Source organism: Salmo salar, chromosome 07, assembly GCF_965601325.2.
Source record: "Salmo salar chromosome 07, fSalSal1, whole genome shotgun sequence".
Lineage (NCBI taxonomy): Eukaryota > Metazoa > Chordata > Actinopteri > Salmoniformes > Salmonidae > Salmo > Salmo salar.
Window position 1 is genome coordinate 21,739,373 of NC_138297.1, and position 19,205 is coordinate 21,758,577.

At 41.9% G+C, this 19,205-nt stretch overlaps 1 protein-coding gene across 6 annotated transcripts in view; it reads right to left on the reverse strand.

Moving 5' to 3' along the window:
* LOC106608788 (multiple PDZ domain protein) overlaps window positions 1–16,744 on the reverse strand; it is a 64,217-nt gene extending 47,473 nt beyond the window's left edge. For 3 of the 6 annotated variants that reach the window (XM_045721683.1, XM_014206933.3, XM_014206932.3), the window contains exons 1-11: window positions 16,537–16,744; window positions 14,537–14,610; window positions 12,018–12,184; window positions 6,399–6,557; window positions 3,771–3,910; window positions 3,122–3,335; window positions 2,000–2,128; window positions 1,790–1,873; window positions 1,494–1,598; window positions 827–929; window positions 599–687 (exon numbers count right to left, since the gene is read on the reverse strand). In XM_045721683.1, coding sequence (XP_045577639.1) covers window positions 599–687; window positions 827–929; window positions 1,494–1,598; window positions 1,790–1,873; window positions 2,000–2,128; window positions 3,122–3,335; window positions 3,771–3,910; window positions 6,399–6,557; window positions 12,018–12,184; window positions 14,537–14,552 — 1,206 coding nt within the window. In that variant the 5' untranslated portion in view covers window positions 14,553–14,610; window positions 16,537–16,744. The remainder of the gene's footprint in view (window positions 1–598; window positions 688–826; window positions 930–1,493; window positions 1,599–1,789; window positions 1,874–1,999; window positions 2,129–3,121; window positions 3,336–3,770; window positions 3,911–6,398; window positions 6,558–12,017; window positions 12,185–14,536; window positions 14,611–16,536) is intronic. The other 3 variants (XM_082977447.1, XM_014206936.3, XM_014206934.3) reach the window with 1 other exon arrangement.
* Between the last annotated feature and the right edge of the window lie 2,461 nt (window positions 16,745–19,205).

Sequence of the window (19,205 nt, forward strand, 5' to 3'; positions counted from 1 at the left end):
CTGTATTTGACATTGTGTTGTTATTTCGATGAACACTAGATGGTTTAATTACATTTTTGGCAGTGAAACGAGGCTACTCAGGCGAGAAAAAAAACGACCAAATGTATACCCCCGTTGGAAAATACAAATGGACTGTTTGAAAATGTGATTTTTTGGTGAATCACATTTTTATTTGGCGTACACCCGACGGCATTGCGCGTACCCCAGTTTTGGAATACCCGATCTAAATAAATAAAGCTCCAAATGATCCAAAATGAGAGATACCCCTGCACACTTTATTTTATACTTTGGAATGGAATTTAAATGTGCATTTCATATTATTCAAAAAGTTGAGGATTGTGGCCTGGGGTGGTTTAGCGGTTAGGGCTGCTGCCTTCAGCACACAGAAACGGTGTTGGCATAGGTTTGAATCCTGCCTACTGCACAACCTCTTTCCCCACTGTCAACTTCTCTCTCTCTATCTGTTCAATAAAGTCAGAACTGTAGCTGTTCAATAAAGTCAGAACTCTCTCTCTATCTGTTCAATAAAGTCAGAAATCTCTCTGTCTGTTCAATAAAGTCTGAAAGGTCCGTAAACATATATAAAATAGACACTTACTGCTATGATCTGGTCCCCAACATGGATGCGGCCATCTTGCTCTACTGCACTGTCTTTAGTTATACTTTTCACAAAAATACCAGAGGGCTCTGAAAATAGACACAATGACAATGTGTGGATAACATTCATAAAACAAGCAGAATCATTTATACAGTACAAGAGACATCCTTTAACTGAATCTGCAGTAAATAAAACAAAAGTTTATTAAACAGCACTGCCAAATCTTACCGGAATTTTTGTCTCCCACATAGCCGGCGATAGTGATTCCCAGACCTTGGGCGTTCTTGGTAAGCCCGACGTCGAACGATTCAGCCTCCTCTTCCTCATAGTCCTGTGAAGAGACAGAGGAAGAGTGAGTCAGCTTCTACATTCTACAAAATGGCCTACAGAGAGCACAGTAGAGGGGGCGAGTCGTGGGGGCCAATTGTTACCAATTTACCAACAAGCATTCCTCACCTATGTATCATCACTGTCAGCCAGATGAGTTGTTATTTATTTGATGAATCAAGCAACAAGGTTATGGAGACTGAACATACTGTCTAGTTTGGGAGAGTGAGTCATGGAACTCATTCCTATGTTGATAAGGGTAAAGGCTATTATTGCTTCGTAACGGACAGCAAATTCCAGTTCTAAGCCTTTTGGAAAATGGTGACTTCTGAGTCCCAGATGATGTAACGTGAAATGATTATACTCACTGGATCCCTGAGACGAAGAGAGATGGAGGAAAAAAGAGACAGAACCATGGGCCCTCTACGGTGGACAGCTGTGTCATATGTAAATATACTATTTTAATTCAACTAACCTAATAAAACCACCCCAATCCTCCCCCTTCCCACCCACCCAACCAGCGACCCACCCACACCTCTGCTGTACAGAGAACATGTGCATGTCCTACCTGTTGCTCTGTGACAGTGGGCAACGCCATTGGGACGGTGGAGGTCTCCTCTGGAGGGCCTCTGGTGATGACCAGCTTCACTCTGTTACCACACTGCCTCAGGACCTGGACCAATCACAATACAATTGATATCAGCACTACACATTAAACAGTGTGCTTGTCGCTGAGGGCTATACTGGAAAGAACTATAGACAAATTAGGACAACGGGGATACAATTTAGACGTTTTTGTCAAGTCTCAGACAAGTCTCATTATCAGTAGTCAATTCAATACAAGACTGAAACCAGTCTTAGTACCTGAGCCACCTGCTCACTGCCCATGCCATAAAGGTCAGTGTCCCCAATCGTGAGGATGTGGTCCCCACTGTGCAGACGCCCATCCTAAGGACAAAGTACAGTAGGAAAGTCATTGGTTATTACTAGTAGGTATGTCTTCCAAAAACCAAGCTTTCTGCTTTCACATCCTCTAAATACCAATGTGTGGTGCATCCATGACATTTAAGTCACCTGATCAGCAATGCCTCCAGGCAGGATGGTTTTGACAATGACACCGGTGTTCTTTCCTCCCACAATGCCAAAGCCCAGGCCTGTCCCGTCGTTGACCAGCTCAATGGTCTCCACATGATTCCAGTGGGCCTAAGGAGGGACACAGAGAGTGAGGGTCAGCTATGGACCTCAAAACATTAATTCCAGGATGCATACTATATATAGGGTGTAACCCTCAGGGCAAAAGAGAGGTTGGCCGCAAGGAGAACAACAAGGACTAATGAATAGGAAATGAAGCAACATCATTCCAGAAACCACCTGCAAGGATGTAAAGAAAACTACCCAGAACAGGGTTCAATGGAGATACACTCTTTAGTCCCTTTGCTCTACTAGGAACTAAAATGAACAAGTTAAAGAGATTCTCCGGTACTTTTGTATACTTTTTAGCCAGTAGTTCTGAACGTAGCGCTCACGACCTAAAAGTGGTCCCCGAAAATTGCGTACTACGTCACATATGTGCAGATTTGTGCACCACGTCATTGCCCTCTCTCTCTCGCTCTGCTGTGTGTGCATCATGTGCCTCTTGCTAGCTGTCACTCAAGTGGCGAGAAGCTGAAGCTCATTGGTTGAACTCAAATTGCTAAGGGGATGGCCCAAACGGGGGAAAATGAAGGGGAAATGGCGCAGCAGAGCTTCCAGAAACACATTTCGTTTGAGGTAAGACAGTAATTTTGCTCATAGATTATGCATGTATGAACTACACATTGACACATCCAGCCCCCCCCAAAAAATGTAGTAGTCGACAAAGCATGTCTAAGTAAGTGCTCAAAGACAGAATTTGAATATTGTGGTGTGTGTTCCCCAGTGAGCTAACATGATACAACTGTCTGTTTATGAGGGGTGGATTTGTTTCTGTTTGTTCCTCATCACACTAGAGTGGTCATGCATGACACTAGCTTCCCTGTGAATGTGGGACACCATAGTGTGTGTGTGTGTGTGTGTGTGTGTGTGTACACAATGTGAATGTGTTCATGTTTGTTCATATGTACAGAATGTGAGTGTGTTCATTTTTCTGTGTGTATGTGCTAGTGTGTTTATGTATGTGTATGCTTCCACAGGCCTCTGTGTGTGCATTCTCCTCACCGCGCTGGAGTGGGCAGACATGGTGCTGGCAGCGGAGGGTGTGCGAGACACCACGGGGCTGGCCAGCTGAGGGATGGGTCCTCTGGCCACGGTAAGCTGCACACGCTCAGAGGCTCTCTGCAGGATGCCTATGGCCTGCTGGTGGGTCACGGTCTGGTCCAGGGGCTGACCGTTTATGGCCAAGATCTGGTCTGTCTCCTTCAGATTCCCATCGCTGCGGGAACAGAATGATTCTGATTGATTTGTTTATTATTTATATTGGTAAACTGCATTGAGATAAAACATGTATTTTGTGAGAGAAACTTATAATGTATTCTGGTCAAACATAGTTCATGAGGATGTGGCCTCAGTGTAACAAAGTCCATTCTTGAATAGTTGATTGTCAACAGCTGATTATCTGACGGGCAAGAAAGTATTAGAACTGTGAATAATAATCTCACTGTATAAAAAAGACGCAGGTCGAAAAAGACATGGGTCAGTAGTCCCCAACTATGGTTTTGGGGAGATACTAACATATTAGATAATCAACTGTTGACCTAGTGGCCAAAACTGGGGGAAAAAACTGGGAAAAAACGGGGTTTCTGGTTATAATGACATCATTTCAACCAGATCTATTCGCCGGGGATGACCCTTATTAACTTTCCCATACCAGTGGGCCACGCTCCCGGGCTGGATCTCCTGGACGAAGATGCCCAGCTCCCCGCGGTTCTCACTCCTCAGACCAACCACGCTGAAGCCTAGGCCCCCAGACAGCGGCTTCACCAGCTCCATGTGTGTCACGTAGCGCCCCTAGACAAACACACGGGCACACACACTCAGCATTAGCACTCCCCTTACCCCCTCTCACAACAGCATCAAATACATACTCTCTCCTCTGAAGTCTATTTGAAGTCACTCAAGAGTGTGTAGTGTAGCGTGCACTTGTCTTGGAATGTCTTTGAATATTTAGCTAGCTTGACTGTGAGTGTAACCAGCCTTGCTTGTGATTATCAAGAGATATTTCTGGAGATATTTCTACAGAAATAGTACCAACTGCCAGCATTTGTGCAAAAGTCAAGTCAGATTAGGAACAAAAACTTTATAACGAAATATGTGCCTCTTAATAATTGCAGCCTCAAAAAAATATACAGTGCTGTGAAAAAGTATTTGCCTCTACTTTAGCATATATATTTGATACTGAATGTTATCAGATCTTCAACCAAAACCTAATATTAGATAAAAGGAACCTGAGTGAACAAATAATACAACAAATACATACTTATTTCATTTATTTCATGAACAAAGTTATACAACACCCAATGCCCCTGTGTGAAAAATGAATTGGTTGTGCCACCTTTAGCTGCAATGACTGCAACTAAACACTTCCTGTAGTTGTTGATCAGTCTCTCAAGTTGCTGTGGAGGAATTTTGGCCCACTCTTCCATGCAGAACTGCTGTAACTCAGCGACATTTGTGGGTTTTCAAGCATGAACTGATAGTTTCAAGTCCTGCCACAATATCTCAATTGGGATTAGGTCTGGACTAGACAATTCCACATTTTTTATTTTCAGACATTTTCACGTAGACTTGATTGTGTGTTTTGGATCATTGTCTTGCTGCATGACCCAGCTGCACTTAAGCTTCAGCTCACAGACGGATGGCCTGACATTCTCCTGTAGTATTCTCTGATATAGGTCCTGGACGACTTGTCGTCCAAAAAGTTAGACTTTTGAATCATCTGCATACAACATTCTTCCATGAGTCTTGATGATCATTCAGGTGCTTCCAGGTGCTTTTTGGAAAACTTGAGTGAACTTTTTGGATGACAAGTGTCCCATTATGCCTGGTGAAAAACAAACACTACATTCCACAGTAAGAACCTCATACCAACAATCAAGCATGGTGGTCGTAGTGTGATGGTTTGGGATGCTTTGCTGCCTCGGGACCTGGACGACTTGCCTTAAAAGAAGGAACCATGCATGAATTCTGCTCTCTATCAGAGAATTCTACAGGAGAATGTCAGGCCATCCGTCTGTGAGCTGAAGCTGAAGCGCAGCTGGATTATGCAGCAAAACAATGATCAAAACACACAATAAAGTCTACAGGAAAATGGCTAAAAAGCAACAAAATTGAAGTTTTGGAGCGGTTATGCTAGGCTAAATACACTACACGACTTTTAAAATCTTAACATCTTGGACATGCTCACATTTTCCGGTTTCCTTATCCCAAATCTTTCATTCCGTCCATCCTCAGCCCCAGGATGTGGGTGCTCACATTACACATTTATTCCCTAGTTGATCCTGCCCTGCGTTGGTTATCGTAGAGAAAAAAATGCCGACATGCAAACAGCGAGCTGGTTTATAAGTGTGCACATTATTATGTGCAGAAACATTTTAAAAAAGAGTCTGAGGCACAGAATATGGACCCACAAATGGTTTGGCAGACCAATACAATATGGATTTATATTCTACAGAGGGAATTGGAGGTGAAAACTTTTAATATTAAAAAGGAAGCTGCATTCTCTCCACAGCTCCACCAATCTGTCTTCCATTACCTCGGTCCACACGTGGCATGTTGGGTCGTCACTAGTTACCACATCCACAAAGTCATAATTATGGCTAAACCCTACCTATTTCTAAAATGTATCTTCTTAAAATCTGATTTCAAATCTAACCTTAACCACACTGCAAACCTTGTGCCTAACCTTAAATGAAATCAAGTTATCATCGATTTGTACGATATAGCCAATTTTGATTCTGTGGCTGTGGCAACTAGTGACAACCTGCGTGTTGTTGTTGTTTTTCTCTTCTCCATCATTGTTTTGGTCTCACATGCTGAGTGCTCACTGGCTTTTGGCAGTAGTCCTTGTCCAATCGCGTCGTAGGACTGCTAATACTACAAGACGCAAAAGCAAAATGTCAGAAAATTATCTGGACCTCCGACAGGAGTCTGGAGAACGGTACAGTGCATCCTTGACCCACTCAAACTACGCGAGTCCCGACATACTGATCCTAGCCCAAGCTCATAGGATTTCCTTCCCTTCATGAAAATTCGTCTGGGATTGCAAATTTGTGGCGAAATCGTGTAGTGTATGCCCAGCATTACAGCATTGGGTCAGTAACTGAAAACTTGCTGGTTCGAATACCAGAGCGGACAAGGTGAAAAATCTGTCGATGTGCCCTTGAGCAAGCCACTTAACCCTAATTTGCTCCAGGGGCACCGTCCTACTAATACAACGCAATTCACCGCACCTATCTGGTGTATGTGACAATAAAACACATTTTTTGGTTTTCTTTACCTGAGCCATGGAGCGAATGATGTGCTCAAACTCCTCAGGAGACGGCTTCCCATTGATCTGTGTACCAGTGGAGGATTCTGGGTAGGCAAGATGGCTGCCATTGGCATGGGCTGTTGTGTAGCATTCACTCAGGTCACCACCAAATGTTGTGACACCACCCTGAAACCATTCATGGAAATACAGTCAACAAGGGATGCATTCAAGACCGCAGGGTTTTGCAACATTTTGATATAGGCAATCTTGAACTGTGTAAATTCTGTAAACTGTGTAAATTCTGTATGAAAAACATCAGCTGCTAAAAACTGTGGCTGTAATAGTTTGAATTTGTGGCAGTTGTTTGATTATCACACACTGTAACCAAGTGGCAGTAGGAATTATACATCTAGCCAGAAACAGACTTAATCCACAAAATTACAGTTCTATTTTGGGATATGACAACTAGGGTTGCAAAGGGTTGGAAACTTTCCGGTAAATGTCCGGAATTTTTTCATAGGAAGTTAAGCCCTGGAATTTGGGGAATTTTGCTTAAATTCATTTTTTTTTAAAGTTAGCTTATAACAGTGAACCTTTTTTGTGGGATACACATAAGGCAATTCTAGGTCTTGTGGCATATTTAGGTTAAACTATCCCCAATTCAATGGAATTGTAACCCTCTGCATGCACAGTGCATTCTTCCATCACATGTGCAGTGCACTCTTCCATCACATGTACAGCTGATTCTCAAAATCTTGCACACTAATGAGATGCTATTGAGCCCACACTCCTACACTGTCTGAGCCAATGGCTAAATGCTTTCTGGTAAGTTTTGATTACAATACTGGGTGGGGTGAATATTGTATATGACATACATGATTTTTTGTTAACTAGTAAATAGTAGCCAAGAGCAAAGTGTGTTTAAATCATTTCTAACTTGTTAACAATTTCTTCTAGGTAGTTTTTGCTACCATGTGGGTTTTAGCTTGCTTGAGCCTTCTAACTGAGGAGTGTTAATTCACCTGTTTTCATACATGTTTCATTTGAAAACATTTATCTTAGAAAGGAGTTGTTTAATCCAACTGCTTAACTATTTATCTGTACATGGAATTGTATTTTGACTTTATTTTCTTTCTAATCTTTACAGGAAAATGCCATGGGCACTATCTGATGTGTGGAGCCATTTCACTGCAGCTAACATAGAAGGAAAAGCTGTGTACATTTGCAAATACTGTGCTAAATCATATGTGAAGAATGCAACAAAGATTCAGAATCATCTGGCCAAGTGAATAAAGTTCCCTCAGCGCTCACAACAAGCAACCTCTGACAAAAGTCCCTCTACTTCTATTCGAGGTGAAAATTATGAATCAGACACCTTATCGATAGCAACAGCTCATGGTTCTCCTGGAATCAGAAGTTTTTGTTGACTCAATGGAGGAGCGTAGTCAGAGAAATGCTGATGAATGTCTTGCTCGAGTTATGTATGCAACTGGTTCACCTCTGATGCTCACAGGCAATATGTATTGGAAGAGATTTCTGAATGTTCTTCACCCAGCATACACCCCTCCAACCAGACATGCTTTATCTACTAATTTGCTGGATGCAGAGTTCAACAGAGTTCAAGTGAAGGTCAAGCAAATCATAGAGAAAGCAGACTGTATTGCAATCATCTCTGATGGGTGGTTGCATGTTCGTGGGCAAGGAATAATTAACTACATCATCTCCACCCCTCAACCAGTATTCTACAAGAGCACAGACACAAGGGACAACAGACACACCGGTCTCTACATTGCAAATGAGCTGAACGCAGTCATCAATGACCTTGGACCACAGAAGGTATTTGCACTGGTGACAGACAATGCTGCGAACATGAAGGCTGCTTGGTCTAAAGTGGAGGAGTCCTACCCTCACATCACACCCATGGCTGTTCTGCTCATGCATTGAATCTGCTCCTCAAGGACATCATGGCACTGAAAACAATGGATACACTCTACAAGAGAGGCAAGGGAATGGTTAGGTATGTGAAGGGTCATCAAGTTATAGCAGCAATCTACCTCACCAAGCAAAGTGAGAAGAATAAGAGCACCACATTGAAGCTGCCCAGCAACACCCATTGGGGTGGTGTTGTCATCATGTTTGACAGTCTCCTGGAGGGGAAGGAGTCTCTCCAAGAAAGTCTGACCCAAGTCTCTCCCCATCAAGAGGATCCTCTCGGATTATGTATTTTGGGAGAGAGTGGTAAGCAGCCTGAAACTCCTGAAACCTATAGCAGTAGCCATTGCACGGATTGAGGGAGACAATGCCATCCTGTCTGATGTTCAGACTCTGCTTGCAAGAAAGAGAAGAAATCCATACTGCCCTGCCCACTGCTCCAAGCAGAGGAAACTGCAGTTCTGAAATACATCAAAAAGCGTGAAGACTTCTGCCTGAAGCCCATACACGCCGCAGCGTACATGTTGGACCCCAAGTATGCTGGCAAGAGCATCCTGTCTGGTGCAGAGATCAACAAGGCCTATGGTATCAACACTACCATGTCTCGCCACCTTGGCCTGGATTAGGGAAAGGTTCTTGGCAGTCTGGTGAAGTACACTTCCAAGCAAGGGCTTTGGGATGGAGATGCAATATGGCAGTCGTGCCAACATATCTCATCAGCCACCTGGTGGAAGGGACTTTGTGGATCTGAGGCTCTTTCCCGTTGCCTCCATCATCCTCCAAATCCTGCCAACATCAGCCGCCTCAGAGCGCAACTGGTCCTTGTTTGGGAACACACACGCAACAGGCTGACCAATACAAGGGTTGAAAATTTGGTGGTCATCCGGGCAAATTTAAGGCCTTTTGAGCCATCCTCAACAAGGTTGGAAAGTGACAGTGAAGATGAGGCCTCAGAGTCTGATGTTCAAGAGGTGGACATTGAGGAGGTCCAGGGAGAAGTTTCTAGACTATCATTTTACAGATGTATGTTGAAAAGGTTTTTGGGAGATGTGATGGATCATTGGGGATCATTCAATAATCCCTTTCTTTTGTTGTTCAGTGAAATCATCCCATGTGAAGAGTCAACTCATTTAATTAAAGTTCAATTCGTAACTAAATTGTTTTTTTATTTCTATTGGAAGGATTTAATAATTTGCAATTATGTCTGCTTATGAAATGAAGGTAAAAGGTTTATGTTTCTGTCTCCATATGATAGGGTAAATATATACAATGCCAAAAAACATCTACATTTAAATGGCATTAATATTAATTTGCATATTTCTCAGTTAATTCCCATATATTCCCGTTAATTCCAATATATTTCCAATAGTTCCCACGGAAAGTTTCCACCTCTGAATATTCCCCAAAATGTGCAACCATAATATCAACACAAACCATGTTTACATGTCACATTCTGTTACATGCTTTGCATTGAGTAGAACTAATATACAAAATATCCTAAATGAGGCTACACAAGCTGATCCAATCAAGTTCTAACCAAAAACCTGCCATCACTGCTGTTAAAATAAACACAGGCTAATTTTGTGAATTCCCTAAATCTAACTAAGTCTAGGAGCCTAGGAGCGTCAGAGGCGGCCAGCGCGTTACCCAACCATGATTAACTGGATCTATAGTAGTCTAATCCTTCAGGGATAATAGCTTTTTAGCTGATCCAACAATGACACTGCTTCCAATGCAATATTTCCATCATAGCCATCTGGATGCCTTGATATGCTATTCGTTAAAGGGGCTGCAACCACTGTGTTTCTGTGACTAATGGATTATATGAATTAGACACTGTGTAAAACCCTATTTTTGAATATCATTTGCTTGTTGGCTCTAATGTTTGCTCATGATAAGTTTGAATGTGATCCACAAGGACTAGCGATGTATAGCTAACACTTCATAAGCACTTTGTTTGAAATATAGCATCCTCAGTTGCCCTTTTGAACTTGTGCTTAGTATACTGAAGAAGCATTGTTGACACACTAGCTGACATATCATGCAGCCAGTAACCTATATAGTGAGGTTTTAGCCTTTGTAAACAGAAAAACCCTGTAGTCTAGGCTAAGTTAGCATAGCGCCCAAGTTGCTGTCCCATTTACAAGCTATGTTAGCCAGCTGAGCTAAGAGGATTAAAGTTCCAGTTTGGTTCTTGCACATTTAAGAAATTGTTTCTGCCCCACTTGACACGGTGGCGGCCTCTCTCTTCTGCGAGCAGGCCCTGTCGCCATAGCGACACCGACAGTTCTAGGCCCTACTGGCTGGAGCACACAGACTGTATGTGGGTTTAGGTTTTGACTGACACCAAAAACACTAACTGCGTCTTTCCTGCAAATTGGTTTTGCCCAATGTAGCCGGAAACGTCTCTTTGTATCGCAAGCACTCAGCTTAATCTCTGTTCCCCTAATTTGAATTTAAATGATTTAATGTTTTTTTATGTTGTTTTCTGTGATTCGCTTTATCTATAAACATAGACTCCATTGCACATTTATTTTATCTTGAAAACATTAGGGTGGAAGAGCAGTAGATTAGCATGCCACATAAACACCGTAAACCATGCTATACTGTGCGGATTGGGTTGTTACATTGTGCATAAGAATGTGACACTGCTGAAATAAACTATAAAGCACCAGCACACCAAAAAATGTCTGCAAAGATTTTATAATCTGAATTCCTTCAGGGGTGAAAAAAATACAGGCTCTAGCAGCATCTTTGCCTCCCACTGCATAGCTCACATACTTTCTCCCTCTGTCTCAAGCACTTACCCGGGCCCATTCGCATACATCCACAGTGACCTAACAAGAGCTCTTTCTTGGGTAAAAAAAAATGCTCCATTTCTCATGGGTCCTGGATAAGTCAAGGAGGCCTTTTGGCTTTGGCTGGCTGTGTCTGCTTATATAACCTTATTAAAAGTGCCCAGATGAACTCTGACTGCAATATGCCCACAGTAATACATGATTTGAGAGAGAAAAAAAGCTATGTCTGTCTGGAGGCAAGCCAAAACAGAGAATAATTTGATTTGGATTCAATGCAGACTAAATCAAGACTGAAATAAGTAGTAGTATTTTCCTTCATTCTAACTCCTAGACATAATAATACTGTTGCAGCAAAGACCATACTTGGTCAAACCTGAACTTAAAATTGCACATTTTTTAAGCTAGTGAATAGGCAGTGAATTATTTGCAAAAAGACAAGCTGGGTCTGCTGCTATGCCATTAACACATGTATCTACAATGTGGACTAAAACTTAAAGACCGGTTAGGGAGTTGAAACAAGAGACGGGATGAGGTTAAGTCTGTTTACTTTATTGCGTCATGTTTATGACCCCCTGTAGGTGTTAGAATGACAGCTACCCTAACCACCATTCTTAAAGGGATAGTTCACCCAAATTACAGAAACAAAACCAAAGCAAGTCATATGTCATTTTGTAATTTGGGTGAACCCTTAAACCCATATCCATATCCACAGCTTGGATAAAACAGCCCAGTTGACATTTAAATTGACTCGCCACTCCCGACAAGCCAAGTTTAGGTTTCCTGACATTAAACCAGAAAATTAAGATCTATATTTTATATTGTTCATCAAAGTTACTTAACTGATCCTGAGTGATCCTGCTTTGTGAACTTAGTGATCCTATTTCGCAACCCCCAAGAGAGACCTGGTCTTACCCACCTGGTCTTTGAGGAGCTGGACAGACTTCTGCAGGGCCAGAATCTGGTGGAACAGGGGGCTCTGGAGCACCGACTTGAGCAGGCTTAGCTTCTCCTCGGTGGGGACCTCCCCCCGCTCCTTCAGCTTGGCCTGGAGACGCTCCACTGCCTGCAAGGCACGCTGGGTATCTGCAAAGCATCGCATAGTTCAGTGACAGCATGGGGCGGCAGCCATGTGGAGAAAAGGGGAAGAGAGAGGCGGCAGGGGGATAACTATCAGTATGAACAGGCAGGCTGATCACAAGTGTTTTTAAATTGTTTATAAGTTGAGTATAGTTAGATAGGACGTTTCATGCCCCCTTCAGCTTCTCTAAAACATTCTGTGAGTTTAATCCAAGTGTTCCTAACTCGTTGTCAGTGTTTATTCCGGTTTTATTGCTGAGAATGTGAAGTCCATGGCAGACTTCTAACATTTTCATCTTTATCTGAGTAACCCATGCTCCCGTTAACACACAGCACCAAACATGCTTGCTAATGTGAGAAGCACTATGCGAATGACTCATGGGAGAGAGAGAGAGAGAGAGAGAGAGAGAGAGAGAGAGAGAGAGGAGAGAGAGAGAGAGAGAGAGGGGGAGAAAATAAATCACACGTCAACCATCCGAGGCTTAGCTAAGGTTGACCGCTGTTCAACAGAGTTTAGAATATGAGAATCATGTAGCTATGAGCGTTGCTTTATATCACCTTTACTCCACACACACAGACGCATACAAAGCTCTCCCTCGCCCTCCATTTGGCAAATCTGACCATAACACTATCTTCCTGATTCCTGCTTACAAGCAAAAACTCAAACAGGAAGTATCAGTGACGCGCTCAATATGGAAGTGGTCCAAGGAAGCTGATGCTAAACTACAGAACTGTTTCACTAGCACAGACTGGAATATGTTCCGGGACTCATCCGATGGCATTGAGGTGTTTACCACATCAGTCACCAGCTTCATTAATAAGTACATTAACAACGTTGTCCCCACAGTGACCGTATGTACATATCCCAACCAGAAGACATGGATTACAGGCAACATCCGCACTGGCTGCATTACTGCTTGGTATGGCAACTACTTGACATCCGACCGCAAGGTGCTACAGAGGGTAGTACGTATAGCCCTAGATGGCAGGGCCTAGCTCCCTGCCATCCAGGACCTCTATACCAGCCGGGCTCAGAGGAAGGCCCTAAAAATTGTCAGACTCCAGCCACCCAATTCATAGACTGTTCTCTCTGCTACCGCACAGCAAGCGGTACTGATGCACCAAGTCTGGAACCAACAGGACCCTGAACAGCTTCTACACCAACAGGACCCTGAACAGCTTCTACACCAACAGGACCCTGAACAACTTCTACACCCTAGCCATAAGACCTGGACAATCTGCATTGACCCTTTTTGCACTAACATTTTTTACTCATCACATACGCTGCTGCTACTGTTTACTATCTGTGACTTTATTCCTAGTTATATGTACATATCTACATCATTGTACCCCTGCATGTTACCCCTTGTATATAGTCAAGTTATCATTACTCATTATGTATCTATTATTGCATTTATTATTACGTGTTTTACTTTTCTATTATTTCTTTATTTTCTTTCTCTCTGCCCTGTTGGGAAGGGCCTGTAAGTAAGCATTTTACTGTTAGTCCACACCTGTTGTTTACGAAGCATGTGACAAATATAAATTGACTGGATTTGAAATTTGATTTGATTTGCACCGGAAGAAAGAAAAACCACAACAATGATTAACAATGATTCGCTGTTAGCTTTGGCTTGGCAGAGAGACTCACAGACCCGGAATGGGCAACCAGAGAAAAAAGGCCCTCCACAGTTTGCTTGCTGGACTCTGCATAAGCTCCACAATCAAAGAACTCAAGCCTACTCGCCTCTCTTGCTTCTCTTGCCTCCTCATAGCAGCCTGTTAGCCGAGGATGGGTTTGATGTCCTCTGGTACAGGAGGACGGGCCAATTTCAGAGGACCGCGGACTGTGACTAACACCTAATAGGGCGTGCACAAGTTCCAAAGCACTGTTCATTCTGAGAGCTAGCCTACAGATGTAGAACCTTAATTTGTTCACTCTTTTGTTGCTCAGAATATTTCTGCACCGCAGGTCAAATTCAGAACCTACACATGTACCTCACTGAGCAGAAACAGTAAACAAACCAAAAATACAGGAGTCTCGAAAGACACATTTCTCTGTTAACAGTTTGTACCCTTTGGATTCTCCTCATACTCTGAGTTTGTAAGTGACATAGGGGGATTTTACAATAACAGAGGCCAAGTCAGGATTATTTCTGTTTGGATGGGAGATGGAGAGTTAGGGAGTAACATATTATCTAAATACATAATAACATCAATCAAATTCACTCTCTTCATCAAAACATTACAGTACCACCTCTCGCTCTTTTCATCTGGTGAGACCTTGCACATAACCGACAACATTAGTAATCAACACTTTTCTAACTTTGACATATGACAAATTCACTGATCACTTACCCATTGTCTCAATCATGTCTTTTATTCCCGGTAGATGCGATAGCTGCCCATCAACCAGAGAGTGTTGTCAAGGCCTGCAAAATACCCATATCTGTGTTACACACCCTCCAAATGAATATTACATCAACATAAAAACATGACGAGTGTTGCTGCAATGCTACTTTTATCACATAAGCTACTTACTTATTCAACGTTTATATCCAAGTACACTCAGGCTAGTGTTTTCATTCTGACTGCCAGTAGACCTTTAAAATATCTCAGCAGCCCACTCTGAATTTTCATTAATTCAGATGACATTATATAAAGTACCCGTTTTTACCTGGAGTATTTTTTTACTTCTTCAGAGGAGAGCTGCTACACTACTTACTTACTGACTTTATTGTCCCCATGGGGAAATTGTGTTGCAGTGTCATGTGCACGTTTAAAGTGGCGTTTAAATACAAAACAAAATTGACAATACAACTTTCATAATAGTTACATACCAATAAAACATTAAAAAAAAAATAAGACTAGCCTGCTGGCCTTACTGAGTCGATAGGAACATTAGCCCGAAGAGCTGCTACACTACAATAATCAGGGTCTTTACTAGGCATATGTAGTTTGTTGGGGACTTTGTATTTGTATCTGCCAATTGCCATTCCTGGGGCCTTAATTGACATGTCACCGTCAAGCATCTGTGTGGCCTTAGAAAATCCATTTACTATACATGTATGGCCTATAACAGGCAGGTGTTCTGCTTCTATGCTCAGTAACCTAACCAATAGGCATATATCACTTCTCAGTTACTGTAAATCAAGTATTCATTAACACATCCAGAAATACATGATTTGTGTTACCATACCAAGCACAGGAATGATAACTTTTAAAACTGACAGTTTAAGTGATGGAGATGAAGTCAATGTTCTGACAGATGTTTCATTTTATATTGGGACAATTTTTATACATCAAGATACAATAATGTACAAATCCTGGAAGATTAATATTGCATATTCATGGCCTACAGTAAATCGTCTCACCAAATGCTCTGTAGTTGTAACTTAGTCATACCCACTCCAGCCATAGGCTATGCAAGGACATAGCTAGATTTTTTCCCCTTTAATTGCATTCATCCATTATCAATAAGAAGCGGTATGAGGGATGATCTTAATTTTTTGTTGGCACCTTATTTCATTTGTTTAAATCCCATATTAGCCTAATAATGAACGTTAGGCGCAGGTGTATATGCTGAATAGCCTTTTCGAATGTCATCATCAGTAGGCTTCACAACAGGAAATGTCAATACACTTTTTTTTTTTTACAGACAATAGCATTTTTTTGTCTCCCAATATAAAAACTAATTTGAAACCAAAATGAAAACAACTTCAAGTTTCATGAAGGGCCTTTGGACAAACAAATAGCATAGCCCTAGCCGAGACGCGCGAATGGATAACGGTTTCTCGATGTATGTTTTGCAAGCCATAGCCCATACTCATAATCATAAACCCGATATAACATAGTTTTCGTTCTTCGCTCACTCAAGACATATTTTTTCAAACTTAAATGTGTTTGTATACGTGTCTGTTTATGAATTTAAATTGTATTATTTTGAAGCTAGTCTCGGCTACTGAGAAGGCAAGGAACACAATCCGCTTTTCTCAACTCCTCCTTCTTCTCCATCTCTTCTTCGGGACACTGAATCAACAGGTTTCCGATGTTATCAGAGAAAACAGAAAAGTTGGATAATGTTGTGACAACGATCGAAACTACCCAAAGTGCTTGAAACATTCTCACCAAACTATAAACGTATAATATCATAGGCTGTGTAAAATAATACAGATACCGTCGAAACATTTACTGAGCCAGCGGCTGAGAATGTAGCCTTTACAATAGCAACATGTTGCTCACAAATCCGAACTCGGAATTCAGTTTTACATTTGTATCCAAAACAATTAGCCTAGCCTATTAACTTGTATCTAGTAAAATTGATTGAAATTCGTGTTTTAGGGACGAAGGAAACTTACATAGGCGTTGACCCTTGTCTGGCGGCTGACATAGGACGTATATTGCCTGTCCCGTTGTTCTTCGGCTAACTGCGCATAGACAGAGTTTAAAGATGGGGCGTACTTGTAACTCGATCTTCTACATACATTTGCAGCAATAGCGGCACGGAGAGTTGAGCTTGAGACAGTCTATGGTAGAGATGGCCGAGGTTTATTGGGAGATCACAAGCGCCGCTTGGTGGATACTGTGACAACTAGGACTAAAGTGCAGCCTGCTGTACTACAGGTAATCTCATGTATTGCACTCAGACTAGTTTATTTTACTCCTGCTACATTAGGTTACACTCAGAAAGAAGAGGCAGTTGCAGTGTGTTCGGTGTGGTGCATATGTTGGATTTATCGAATGTATGGTCAAACTGTATGCATAGATGGCTTGACAGAAATGGGAGCAGAATGTGAATATTGAACTTTGGTTGCATACATATTCAGATGATGCTGCAACCTATTTTGCTCAATGACATTATTGGTGTGTTCAAAGCATCATTGCGCAAAATAGTACACATCATCATCAAGATATGTGTGCAACAAAAATTCAACATTCACCTTCTGCTACCATTTCTGTTAAACCGTCTACGCATACAGTTTGACGCATAGGATTAATAAATCCATAGTATGCACCACACAGAACGCACTGCAAGGCAAACTGCAAGGCAATGCTGCAAGGCAATGCTGCAAGGCAAACCCAGCGTTCCATTGGAAATGAATGTACTTCTGATGTGCCAAAATGCAATGATGCTGTCGGTGTGTTCTGCAAGGCAAACGCAGCGTTCCATTGGGGATTCGTGTACTTCTGGTGTACCAAAAATACAATGAGGCTGTAGGTGTGATCAAGGCATAGGTCTACCCCGGTCTATTGTATTTTTTTATGCATATGCATTCCTATTGCATTGTAGGCAATATATTTGGTAATTGAGATTGTATTACTTGAATAATGTGAATAGTGATATCATGCCTATATGGAACACTAATCATTGATGATTGGTCTAAAATGGTAAGGTCCATGTTGAGGGTTTCCCATCCTGTCTAAAACCTGTCATTCCTCTTCCAGATAGAATGCCAGAATGACAACCTTACCCTATCAGGCGTGATTGAGGCCTGTGTTATTCAGAGCTCTGTTTTGAGTTGTTGATTGTTTTTCATTTATCTGAGTATCAAATTGTATTTGTCACATGCGGTGAATACAACAGATTACCATGAAATGCTTAATTACAAGCCCTTAACCAACAATACAGTTTTAAGAAAAATAAGGGTTCAGAAAATATTTACTAAATAAAGTATTTTTTTTTAAGATATACGTTTATATGTTTCCTGTCAATAGTCTACATCATGCTTGTTATTTTTGTTGTAAATATGTGTTACAGAAGTTTGCCACCTTTAGCTTCTCCACTAATAAAAGCCCTTACTCCGGGCATTGCAAGGGGAACATCATGTCTGCCTCCTCACTGTACAATCCATTGTTACGGCCTTCCTAACACCAAAAGACTAACATAACACTATGTGGACAGATCAATTTACGCCTTTGTTCTCAGTGAGTCAGAATTTCATAGTGAATTTGAAATGTAGCGTATCACTTGAAATGGCATGCCCTTGTTTAAAACTGTCAATTCAATGAATGTCGGAAGGAGATATAACATTGTTGATTATCAAACAAGCCATAAATATTGACAGGGATATTTCAGTCTTTTAAATATATTCAACAAATTTGTTCACATTTGCCATTAAAACAACATAGTTATTTGTCACGCCTGCTCCCGCTCTCCCTCCCGAGCGCTCATGGGCGCCAGGCTATCCAGCATTACGCACTCCTGCCACCATCATTACGCACACCTGCTTCCCTCGTCACGCGCATCAGTGATTCATTGCACTCACCTGGACTCAATCACTTGTGTTATTTCCTCCCCTATATCTGTCTGTTCCCCAGCTTTGTTCCCTACTTCAGCATTAATTGTTGTATGTCTTTGTATTGCCTGGTTTAGACGCTGTTCCTGTCCTGTTCCATGTCTGTGCTAAATTAAATGTTCAACTCTCTGTGCCTGCTTCTCATCATCAGCGTCAACAACAAATAATAAAACATGTAAAAAATACTGGACTGGAATGAGTGTTCAGCAAGGGTCATCGATGAGCAACATCGCTTCAAGAGTTACACATACAATACAGTCCTACTTTAAATGAACAACTGGTAGACTTTATAGAGCTTCTTTTTTTCTTTTTTTTGACAAACCATTTTGCCACCCTTATGATACAGTTTCTCCTTATTCTGTCATGCCCTGATCTGTTTCATCTGTCTTTGTGATTGTCTCTACCCTCCTCCAGGTGTCGCCCATCTTCCCCATTATCCCCTGTGTATTTATAACTGTGTTCTCTGTTTGTCTGTTGCCAGTTCGTATTGTTTGTCAAGTCAACCAGCGTTTTTGTATCAGCTCCTGGTTTTCCCCAGTCTCTCTTTTCTCGTCCTCCTGGTTTTGACCCTTGCCTGTCTTGACTCTGAGCCTGCCTGCCTGCCCCTGAGCTTGCCTGCCGTCCTGTACCTTTGCTCCACCTCTGGATTACCAACCTCTACCTGACCTGACCCTGCCTGCTGTCCTGTACCTTTGCCCCTGTTGCTGTAATTAACATTGTTACTTCGACAC